The 12,255-nt window shown below is 46.5% G+C and overlaps 1 protein-coding gene across 1 annotated transcript in view; it reads right to left on the bottom strand.

Annotated features, from left to right (window-relative positions):
- The window catches only part of LOC110529049 (semaphorin-3D), a 131,538-nt gene that overhangs the window by 20,061 nt on the left and 99,222 nt on the right, over positions 1–12,255 (bottom strand). Inside the window, exons 11-12 of the mRNA XM_036984222.1 lie at positions 5,508–5,652; positions 2,010–2,232 (exon numbers count right to left, since the gene is read on the bottom strand). Coding sequence (XP_036840117.1) covers positions 2,010–2,232; positions 5,508–5,652 — 368 coding nt within the window. The remainder of the gene's footprint in view (positions 1–2,009; positions 2,233–5,507; positions 5,653–12,255) is intronic.

The following is a 12,255-nucleotide window of genomic DNA, read 5'->3' as shown; positions in this document are numbered from 1 at the left end:
CCCTCTCTACTGTTGGTATCAGTCCCCCTCTCTACTGTTGGTATCAGTCCCCCTCTCTACTGTTGGTATCAGTCTTCCTCTCTACTGTTGGTATCAGTCCCCCTCTCTACTGTTGGTATCAGTCCCCCTCTCTACTGTTGGTATCAGTCCTCCTCTCTACTGCTGGTATCAGTCCCCCTCTCTACTCTTGGTATCAGTCCCCCTCTCTACTGTTGGTATCAGTCCTCCTCTCTACTGCTGGTATCAGTCCCCCTCTCTACTGTTGGTATCAGTCCCCCTCTCTACTGTTGGTATCAGTCCTCCTCTCTACTGCTGGTATCAGTCCCCCTCTCTACTGCTGGTATCAGTCCCCCTCTCTACTGTTGGTATCAGTCCCCCTCTCTACTGTTGGTATCAGTCCTCCTCTCTACTGTTGGTATCAGTCCCCCTCTCTACTGTTGGTATCAGTCCCCCTCTCTACTGTTGGTATCAGTCCTCCACTCTACTGTTGGTATCAGACCAGTCTCTACTGTTGGTATCAGTCCCCCTCTCTACTGTTGGTATCAGTCCTCCTCTCTACTGCTGGTATCAGTCCCCCTTTCTCTACTGTTGGTATCAGTCCTCCTCTCTACTGTTGGTATCAGTCCTCCTCTCTACTGTTGGCATCAGTCCCCCTCTCTACTGTTGGTATCAGTCCTCCTCTCTACTGCTGGTATCAGTCCCCCTTTCTCTACTGTTGGTATCAGACCCCCTCTCTACTGCTGGTATCAGTCCCCCTTTCTCTACTGTTGGTATCAGACCCCCTCTCTACTGTTGGTATCAGTCCCCCTCTCTACTGTTGGTATCAGTCCCCCTCTCTACTGTTGGTATCAGTCCCCCTCTCTACTGTTGGTATCAGACCTCCTCTCTACTGTTGGTATCAGACCAGTCTCTACTGTTGGTATCAGTCCTCCTCTCTACTGTTGGTATCAGTCCCCCTCTCTACTGTTGGCATCAGTCCCCCTCTCTACTGTTGGTATCAGTCCCCCTCTCTACTGTTGGTATCAGTCCCCCTCTCTACTGTTGGTATCAGTCCCCCTCTCTACTGTTGGTATCAGTCCTCCTCTCTACTGCTGGTATCAGTCCCCCTTTCTCTACTGTTGGTATCAGACCCCCTCTCTACTGTTGGTATCAGTCCCCTCTCTCCTGTTGGTATCAGACCCCTCTCTCCTGTTGGTATCAGACCCCTCTCTACTGTTGGTATCAGACCCCTCTCTACTGTTGGTATCAGACCCCTCTCTACTGTTGGTATCAGACCCCTCTCTACTGTTGGTATCAGACCCCTCTCTACTGTTGGTATCAGACCCCTCTCTACTGTTGGTATCAGACCCCTCTCTACTGTTGGTATCAGTCCCCTCTCTACTGTTGGTATCAGTCCCCTCTCTACTTTTGGTATCAGTCCCCTCTCTACTGTTGGTATCAGTCCTCTCTACTGTTGGTATCAGTCCCCCTCTCTACTGTTGGTAGAGAGGGACACGGGTGTACCCTTCGTAGGGTGTTGGGAACACTGTTCACTACTACACTACACCCCAGCCCCACCTTCTCCCTGTACCCTTCGTAGGGTGTTGGGAACACTGTTCACTACTACACTACACCCCAGCCCCACCTTCTCCCTGTACCCTTCGTAGGGTGTTGGGAACACTGTTCACTACTACACTACACCCCAGCCCCACCTTCTCCCTGTACCCTTCGTAGGGTGTTGGGAACACTGTTCACTACTACACTACACCTCAGCCCCACCTTCTCCCTGTACCCTTCGTAGGGTGTTGGGAACACTATTCACTACTACACTACACCCCAGCCCCACTTTCTCCCTGTACCCTTCGTAGGGTGTTGGGAACACTGTTCATTCCTACACTACACCCCAGCCACACTGTCTCCCTGTACCCTTCGTACGGTGTTGGGAACACTGTTCATTCCTACACTACACCCCAGCCACACTGTCTCCCTGTACCCTTCGTAGGGTGTAGCACATTCACACACTCTCTTACCTGTGCCCAGGTGTAGGACGTCATACTGCCCATCCTCAGCATCCACCCTGTCCACTACTACCCTTCGTAGGGTGTAGGGCACATTGACGCGGGTGAAGACAGGCCGGCGGGTGATTGGAAGGATGGGTTCCCACATCAGCTGGTGACCCCTCATGAAGCTCACTACGTCATCAGGGAAGTCACGAGTAGACTTGTGGAGGGGGTCATACGTTTCGCTGGGACACTGGGGAAGGAAAATGACAAAGGAGTATTTAAGGAGTATTCAAGGAGTATTCAAGGAGTATTCAAGGATGAATGCCCAACTGCTAGCCTGCTATCAGCGCCCACCAGCTGTCTAGAGCATATCGGACTGTTAGCTGAATAGATCCATCGGCCAATTTCTTGGGTCACTATACCTATTTTGCCAATTGGACTGGGCACCTTTACTACACGGAACCCTACAAAATCCATCACGGCTGGTCTGCCGAAGGAACCGCACGAGGAGGCTCTGCACGAGGAGGCTCTGCACGAGGAGGCTCTGCACGAGGAGGCTACAACAGACTTCTTCCGTCGCGAGGTACCTCTAAGGCCCTTCTGCTAACTTGCTAGCCCCGGCCCACTAGCTGAATGAATTGCCATGTCTCTAGCCAGCTAATCTACTTACTGGACCTCTATGATCACTCGGCTACGCATGCCTCTCCCTAATGTCAATATGCCTTGTCCATTGCTGTTCTGGTTAGTGATTATTGTCTTATCTCACTGTAGATCCTCTAGCCCTGCTCAATATGCCTTAGCTAACCCCTTAGCTTCCACCTCCCACACATCACCTGGTTTAAATTATGTTTCTAGAGACAATATCTCTCTCGTCATCACTCTATGCCTAGGTTTACCTCCACTGTATTCACGTCCTACCTTACCTTTGTCTGTACATTATGCTTTGAATCTATTCACGCCCAGAAACCTGCTCCTTTTACTCTCTGTTCCGAACGTACTAGACGACCAGTTGTTATAGCCTTTAGCCATACCCTTATCATACTCCTCCTCTGTTGCTCTGGTGACATAGAGGTTAATCCAGGCCCAGTAGTGCCTAGCTCCACTCCCATTCCACAGTCGCTCTCATTTGTTGACTTCTGTAACCGTCAAAGCCTTGGTTTCATGCGTGTTAACATTAGAAGCCTCCTCCCCAAGTTTGTTCTATTCACTGCCTTAGCACACTCTGCCAACCCAGATGTCCTAGCCATGTCTGAATCCTGGCTTAGGAAGATCACCAAAAACCCTGAAATTTCCATCCCTAACTATAACATTTTCCGACAAGATAGAGTTGCCAAAGGGAGGGGAATTAGCAATTTACTGCAGAGTCCACTGCCAAGTCTCTGCTAGGTATAGCCCCGCCTTATCTCAGTTCACTGGTCACCATAGCAGCACCCACCCGCAGCACGCGCTCCAGCAGATATATTTCACTGGTCACCCCCAAATCCAATTCCTCATTTGGCTGACTTTTTTCCAGTTCTCTGCTGCCAATGGAACAAACTGCAAAAATCGCTGAAGCTGGAAACTCTCCCTCACTAACTTCAAGCACCAGCTGTCAGAGCAGCTCACAGATCATTGCACCTGTAGATAGCCCATCTGTAAATAGCCCATCTAACTACTCCATCCCCATACTGCATTTATTTATTTATTTTGCTCCTTTGCACCCCAGTATCTCTACTTGCACATTCATCTTCTGCACATCCTACCATTACAGTGTTTGATTGTAATTACTTCGCCACCATGGCCTATTTATTGCCTTTCCTCTCTTATCCTACCTCATTGGCACATGCTGTATATAGATTATTGATTGTATGTTTGTTTATTCCATGTGTAACACTGTGTTGTTGTGTCAAACTACTTTGCTTTATCTTGGTCCAGGTCGCAGTTGCGAATGAGAACTTGTTCTCAACAAGCCTACCTGGTTAAATAAAGGTGAAATAAAATAAAATAAAGATTATTCAAGGAGATGTCAAGGATTATTCAAGGAGAATTCAAGGAGAATTCAAGGAGAATTCAAGGATTTTTCAAGGATTATTCAAGGAGAATTCAAGGATTATTCAAGGAGAATTCAAGGAGAATTCAAGGATTATTCAAGGATTATTCAAGGAGAATTCAAGGATTATTCAAGGAGAATTCAAGGAGAATTCAAGGATTATTCAAGGAGAATTCAAGGATTATTCAAGGAGAATTCAAGGAGTATTACTTGAGTTAACAGTGACCACAGATCACAGAGTTATAGTTTTTATTGTTGTTCTAGTTGGATGACTGGTTATGTTTCATGTTTTATTATTCAAATCAACAGCACTTTGATCGCAAAAGAGACGGCAAACAGTAACACTCAAGCAAAGCACAGCTACTTATATAACCTAAGGAAGGTCATTTAATCTTCAATTGTCAGAGTGGATGTCATTTCCTCCTACCATCCTGGCAAAACAAAATCACTGATATGACAAGCATGAGCATCATGTGGTGTTTAAACTGGCAACAGACTCTCATTTAAACTCCTATTATTTCCTTTGCAATGTGGCTGCCATTACTCTCTCTATGCGTGCTGTTCAGTGACTCAGGGGTTAAAATTACACTGGATGATGATGTGAAGCTGTTTCACTTGAATTTTAATCACGTAACCACAACACTGACGTCCCTGACCCTAGTAATCAACCACTTTCAAGGAACTGTGTGTGTGTGTGTGTGTGTGTGTGTGTGTGTGTGTGTGTGTGTGTGTGTGTGTGTGCGCGTGTGTGCGGGGTAATCAAGCACATCCAAGGAGCCGCTCCACTGCCTGTGGTGTTCCCTAACAGGGGGACTAGAATAACAGTGAGATCAAGCCACTTCCGACAGAGCACTAAAACACATTAAACATTCCCCTGAAGCCTCTGGCTGACAAGTTACCACTTCCCAGGGGAATGCATAGCCGAGGTGTTAAATCAACCAGCCAGCGGTCAGATTCCAACAGTTTTATCAGTTTGTTTAAATCAACCAGCCAGCGGTCAGATTCCAACAGTTTTATCAGCTTGTTATAAATCAACCAGCCAGTGGTTATATTCCAACAGCTTTATCAGCTTGTTATAATCAACCAGCCAGTGGTCAGATTCCAACAGCTTTATCAGCTTGTTATAATCAACCAGCCAGTGGTTAGCGTCCAACAACTTTATCAACTTGTTTAAATCAACACACGTGTTGCCTGTCTGTCCGCCTGCTTGTCTGCCTGTCTGCCACCAGATCGGGATTCAAATACTTTTTGAAACCTTTCAAATATTTTGAGAGTTTCCTTAAGCTCGCCTGGAGTGCCAGGGGGGCGGGGTTTACACTTTTGGGACTTTTCGATTGGTTCCGTTGTAAAAGGCTCAATCAAGCACATCTAATGTTTTTTTTATTTTTATGATTTGTCAATCTGTGTGCCTGCCTGTCTCTCTTTCTGCTTGCTTCCCTGTCTGTCTGTTTGTCCATCCGTCTGTCTGTCACTTCCATCCCTGCTGAGAAACTCACAGTGCCAGGTCGTGGATATGGGATCCTCCCCTTGTACTCCACCCAGCGGTAGTCGGGCCCTTCCTTGTGGGCGAACGGACCGTTGAAGGCTGCCCTGATAGAGGCCATGGAGTAGACACACACTGCTGACCCTCTGAAGACAGAACTAGGGGAGAGAAGAGACAGAGGGGGGGTTACAATGCTGAGAAGAGGAGAGGAGAGGAGATGGAGAAAAAAAAACACAGAGTAAGAAAGAGACAGAGAGAGAGAGAGGGGGGAGAGGAGGGGAGATAGGAAAGGAGAGAGACAGAGAGAGAGGGGGGAGAGGAGGGGAGATAGGAAAGGAAAGAGACAGAGAGAGAGAGGGGGGAGAGGAGGGGAGGAAGGAAAGGAAAGAGAGAGAGGGGGGGGAAGAGGAGGGGAGGGAGGAAAGGAAAGAGACAGAGAGAGAGAGGGGGGAGAGGGGAGATAGGAAAGGAAAGAGAGAGAGAGAGAGAGAGAGAGGGAGAGATAGGAAAGGAAAGAGACAGAGAGAGAGGGGGGAGAGGAGGGGAGGGAGGAAAGGAAAGAGATAGAGAGAGAGAGGGGGGAGAGGGGGAGATAGAAAAAGGAAAGAAAGAGAGGGAGGGGAGAGGAAGGTGGAAAGGGTAAGAGAGTGTTAACATGTATCCGGGTGGGTTACAATAACACACCCAGCCGGGCCTCTCCACCCCTGACCCCTCAATAACCCCTGGGGTCACTGCAGCGCTGAGACGGGAGCGTGCACGTGTCAGGGGTATGGAAGAGTGCACGTGTCAGGCTGGTTGTTTTGTTAAGGAACTAGAGAACATCCTTTTAACATTTTTTGGTCTGTTGTCTTTTAGGGAGATTCTCACTGAGAATCGTGCATTTCCCTTTGTTCACAGATAAAAGGACTGCAATACAGTGAAAGTGTACTTGCTCTAGTTCTTAAAAGGGGAACTGACAGCGTTTAAAGCAACATTAAATATTTTTTCAATCTGTTCATATACACACCCAGGAAGAATAAGAATATTTTTTGCGTTTTCTGACAAGCGAGCAGTTAGATTTGGTCATTTTGTAAATGAATGTACTGTCTGGGAATTACGTACAGTAAGGCATTTGTTAAATTTCTATAGCAACATCGTTTGTCATTTTCCTAATTAATAAACACCGCAGTAAATGAAACCTAGTAAAAAACATCTGTCTTTTCCAGGGCCGGCGTGGGCCGGCAGACCGTTGAGCCATAGCCAATCAGAACTACAGCCTATATGCAACACGGGCCTGCCATCGTTCAATTTCAACTGGACCGCGTGTTTACAGGAAGTAAACAACAGCACGACTTTAGATCACTAGAACTCATTTACCAAAATGCACAAAAATACACCTGAATGGATTTATTTGTAAAACACCACAGGAATCCTCTTACATTTGGGAACTTTTACAATCCTATTGATCAAACAACCATGAAAAGTTAGGCTCTCTCTCCCTTAGTTGCCTAAGCGCATCAACAACAACAAGATCAACAACTAATGTTAGCCAGAGCGAGATGAGCTCAAATCTAACGAGGGAACAGTAGATAAACCCTCTCAAACTTTTTCCAGTAGCCTGCTCGTCCTTCTGCAACTTGCCTGCCAAAGCGTGCTTGTCCCAACCCATGTTTTGATAACTGAATGGGAACGTGCCTGCCTGCCTACCTGCCTGCCAAATACATTTCTGTCACACCCTGATCTGTTTCACCTGTCCTTGTGATTGTCTCCACCCCCTCCAGGTGTCGCTTGTTTTCCCCAGTGTATGTATCCCTGTGTTTCCTGTCTCGCTGTACCAGTGTATTTATCCCTGTGTTTCCTGTCTCTCTGTACCAGTGTATTTATCCCTGTGTTTCCTGGCTCTCTGTGCCAGTGTATTTATCCCTGTGTTTCCTGTCTCTCTGTGCCAGTGTATTTATCCCTGTGTTTCCTGTCTCTCTGTGCCAGTGTATTTATCCCTGTGTTTCCTGTCTCTCTGTAACAGTGTAACAGTGTATCCCTGTGTTTCCTGTCTCTCTGTGACAGTTCTTCTTGTATGTTCAAGTCAACCAGCGTGTTTTCCTGTACTCATGATTCTATTCTCTTTTTGCTAGTCCTCCCGGGTTTGACCCTTGCCTGTTTTCTGGACTTTGTACCCGCCTGACTGACCATTCTGCCTGCCTTGACCTCGAGCCTGTCTGCCACTCTGTACCCGCCTGCCTGCCTTGACCTCGAGCCTGTCTGCCACTCTGTACCTCCTGGACTCTGAACTGGTTTAGACCTTCTGCCTGTCCACCACCCTTCTCTTGCCTTACCCTAATGGATTGTTAATAAACATATTGGACTAACCATCTGCATCTTGGCCTCCTCGCCTTATAATTTCATTGACAACTAATAGATATGCTAGCTGTGGATAACGTTTCACATTTCTTGCTAGCTAACCAAGTGACACCTGCAACTCTAGCTGTGTAGCCCCTGATAAACGATATGAGGGGAAATATTCAGTCACTCCCCCACTTATCCAATGACATGACATCCCAGGGGTGTCAAACACAATCAGCACACGGGCTGTATTGGAAAACAACAATTAATTTGCATGGCCTATTAGTTTTTACAACAACCACAAAAAACATGCAACTGCGACCAAAACTGGCCAAATATGGTTCTTTATAATGTAAATAATAATAATAATATAAATAGTACATAGTATTTTAACATATTAAAACAAAAGAAGAGAAACAGTATTTGTCCAGCCTTTGATGCTATGCTTGCAGATATAATGCGATCCTAATCAAAAGGTATTTAATAATTCCAAATAACAAAAACGTTAGCTATAGGTTGTTGTAACATTTCAACTTAAAACATGTTCTGCCTTTTTTGTTGTTGCACGGCATGGATCACTGGTGTGGTTGAATACTGTATTACTGTATGGGTCACTGGTGTGGTTGAAGACAGTATTACTGTATGGATCACTGGTGTGGTTGACTACAGTATTACTGTATGGGTCACTGGTGTGGTTGACTACAGTTTTACTGTATGGGTCACTGGTGTGGTTGACTACAGTATTACTGTATGGGTCACTGGTGTGGTTGAAGACAGTATTACTGTATGGATCACTGGTGTGGTTGACTACAGTTTTACTGTATGGGTCACTGGTGTGGTTGAAGACAGTATTACTGTATGGATCACTGGTGTGGTTGACTACAGTATTACTGTATGGGTCACTGGTGTGGTTGACTACAGTATTACTGTATGGATCACTGGTGTGGTTGACTACAGTATTACTGTATGGATCACTGGTGTGGTTGACTACAGTATTACTGTATGGGTCACTGGTGTGGTTGACTACAGTATTACTGTATGGGTCACTGGTGTGGTTGACTACAGTATTACTGTATGGGTCACTGGTGTGGTTGACTACAGTTTTACTGTATGGGTCACTGGTGTGGTTGACTACAGTATTACTGTATGGGTCACTGGTGTGGCTGAATACTGTATTACTGTATGGGTCACTGGTGTGGTTGACTACAGTTTTACTGTATGGGTCACTGGTGGGTTGACTACAGTATTACTGTATGGGTCACTGGTGTGGTTGACTACAGTATTACTGTATGGGTCACTGGTGTGGTTGACTACAGTATTACTGTATGGGTCACTGGTGTGGTTGACTACAGTTTTACTGTATGGGTCACTGGTGTGGCTGAATACTGTATTACTGTATGGGTCACTGGTGTGGTTGAATACTGTATTACTGTATGGTCACTGGTGTGGTTGACTACAGTATTACTGTATGGTCACTGGTGTGGTTGACTACAGTTTTACTGTATGGGTCACTGGTGTGGCTGAATACTGTATTACTGTATGGGTCACTGGTGTGGCTGAATACAGTATTACTGTATGGGTCACTGGTGTGGCTGAATACTGTATTACTGTATGGTCACTGGTGTGGCTGAATACTGTATTACTGTATGGGTCACTGGTGTGGTTGAATACAGTATTACTGTATGGTCACTGGTGTGGCTGAATACTGTATTACTGTATGGTCACTGGTGTGGCTGAATACTGTATTACTGTATGGTCACTGGTGTGGCTGAATACTGTATTACTGTATGGTCACTGGTGTGGCTGAATACTGTATTACTGTATGGTCACTGGTGTGGCTGAATACTGTATTACTGTATGGTCACTGGTGTGGCTGAATACTGTATTACTGTATGGTCACTGGTGTGGCTGAATACTGTATTACTGTATGGTCACTGGTGTGGCTGAATACTGTATTACTGTATGGTCACTGGTGTGGCTGAATACTGTATTACTGTATGGGTCACTGGTGTGGTTGACTACAGTATTACTGTATGGTCACTGGTGTGGCTGAATACTGTATTACTGTATGGGTCACTGGTGTGGTTGAATACAGTATTACTGTATGGTCACTGGTGTGGTTGACTACAGTATTACTGTATGGTCACTGGTGTGGTTGACTACAGTATTACTGTGGTTGAATATAGTATTATTTAGTATTATTCACTTGTCAAAAGAGCCTAATACAACAAGTGTAGTGAAATGCTTACAAGCCCTTAACTAACAGTGCAGTTCAAGAAGAGTTAAGAAAATATTTACCAAGTAGACTAAAATAAAAAGTAAAACAATAACAATAACAATAACAAGGCTATATACAGGGGGTACAGGTACAGAGTCAATGTGGAGGCTATATACAGGGGGTACAGGTACAGAGTCAATGTGGAGGCTATATACAGGGGGTACCGGTACTGAGTCATTGTGGAGGCTATATACAGGGGGTACCAGTACTGAGTCATTGTGGAGGCTATATACAGGGGGTACAGGTATAGAGTCAATGTGGAGACTATATACAGGGGGTACAGGTACAGAGTCAATGTGGAGGCTATATACAGGGGGTACCGGTACTGAGTCATTGTGGAGGCTATATACAGGGGGTACCGGTACTGAGTCATTGTGGAGGCTATATACAGGGGGTACCAGTACTGAGTCATTGTGGAGGCTATATACAGGGGGTACCGGTACTGAGTCATTGTGGAGGCTATATACAGGGGGTACCAGTACTGAGTCATTGTGGAGGCTATATACAGGGGGTACCGGTACTGAGTCATTGTGGAGGCTATATACAGGGGGTACCGGTACTGAGTCATTGTGGAGGCTATATACAGGGGGTACCAGTACTGAGTCATTGTGGAGGCTATATACAGGGGGTACCAGTAAAGAGTCAATGTGGAGGCTATATACAGGGGGTACCGGTACAGAGTCAATGTGTAGGCTATATACAGGGGGTACCGGTACAGAGTCAATGTGGAGGCTATATACAGGGGGTACCGGTACTGAGTCAATGTGGAGGCTATATACAGGGGGTACCGGTACTGAGTCAATGTGGAGGCTATATACAGGGGGTACCGGTACAGAGTCAATGTGGAGGCTATATACAGGGAGTACCGGTACGGAGTCAATGTGGAGGCTATATACAGGGGGTACCCGTACAGAGTCAATGTGGAGGCTATATACAGGGAGTACCGGTACTGAGTCAATGTGGAGGTTATATACAGGGGTACCGGTACTGAGTCAATGTGGAGGCTATATACAGGGGGTACCCGTACAGAGTCAATGTGGAGGCTATATACAGGGAGTACCGGTACTGAGTCAATGTGGAGGTTATATACAGGGGGTACCGGTACTGAGTCAATGTGGAGGCTATATACAGGGAGTACCGGTACTGAGTCAATGTGGAGGCTATATACAGGGGGTACCGGTACTGAGTCAATGTGGAGGCTATATACAGGGAGTACCGGTACTGAGTCAATGTGGAGGCTATATACAGGGGGTACCGGTACAGAGTCAATGTGGAGGCTATATACAGGGAGTACCGGTACAGAGTCAATGTGGAGGCTATATACAGGGAGTACCAGTACAGAGTCAATGTGGAGGCTATATACAAGGGGTACCGGTACTGAGTCAATGTGGAGGCTATATACAGGGGGTACCGGTACTGAGTCAATGTGGAGGCTATATACAGGGAGTACCGGTACTGAGTCAATGTGGAGGCTATATACAGGTGATACCGGAACTGAGTCAATGTGGAGGCTATATACAGGGGGTACCGGTACTGAGTCAATGTGGAGGCTATATACAGGGGGTACCGGTACTGAGTCAATGTGGAGGCTATATACAGGGGGTACCGGTACTGAGTCAATGTGGAGGCTATATACAGGGAGTACCGGTACTGAGTCAATGTGGAGGCCATAGACAGGGGGTACCGGTACAGAGTCAATGTGGAGGCTATATACAAGGGGTACCGGTACCGAGTCAATGTGGAGGCTATATACAGGCGGTACCGGTACAGAGTCAGTGTGGAGGTTATATACAGGGGGCACCGGTACCGAGTCAGTGTGGAGGCTATATACAGGGGGGCACCGGTACTGAGTCAATGTGGAGGCTATATACAGGGAGTACCGGCACTGAGTCAATGTGGAGGCTATATACAGGGGGTACCGGTACTGAGTCAATGTGGAGGCTATATACACGGAGTACCGGTACTGAGTTAATGTGGAGGCTATATACAGGGGGTACCGGTACTGAGTCAATGTGGAGGCTATATACAGGGAGTACCGGTATTGAGTCAATGTGGAGGCCATAGACAGGGGGTACCGGTACAGAGTCAATGTGGAGGCTATATACAAGGGGTACCGGTACCGAGTCAATGTGGAGGCTATATACAGGGGGTACCGGTACAGAGT

Source organism: Oncorhynchus mykiss, chromosome 7, assembly GCF_013265735.2.
Source record: "Oncorhynchus mykiss isolate Arlee chromosome 7, USDA_OmykA_1.1, whole genome shotgun sequence".
Classification (NCBI taxonomy): Eukaryota; Metazoa; Chordata; class Actinopteri; order Salmoniformes; family Salmonidae; genus Oncorhynchus; species Oncorhynchus mykiss.
The sequence above is the reverse complement of the archived record's forward strand: the minus strand, read 5'-3'. Positions and strand labels throughout refer to the sequence as shown.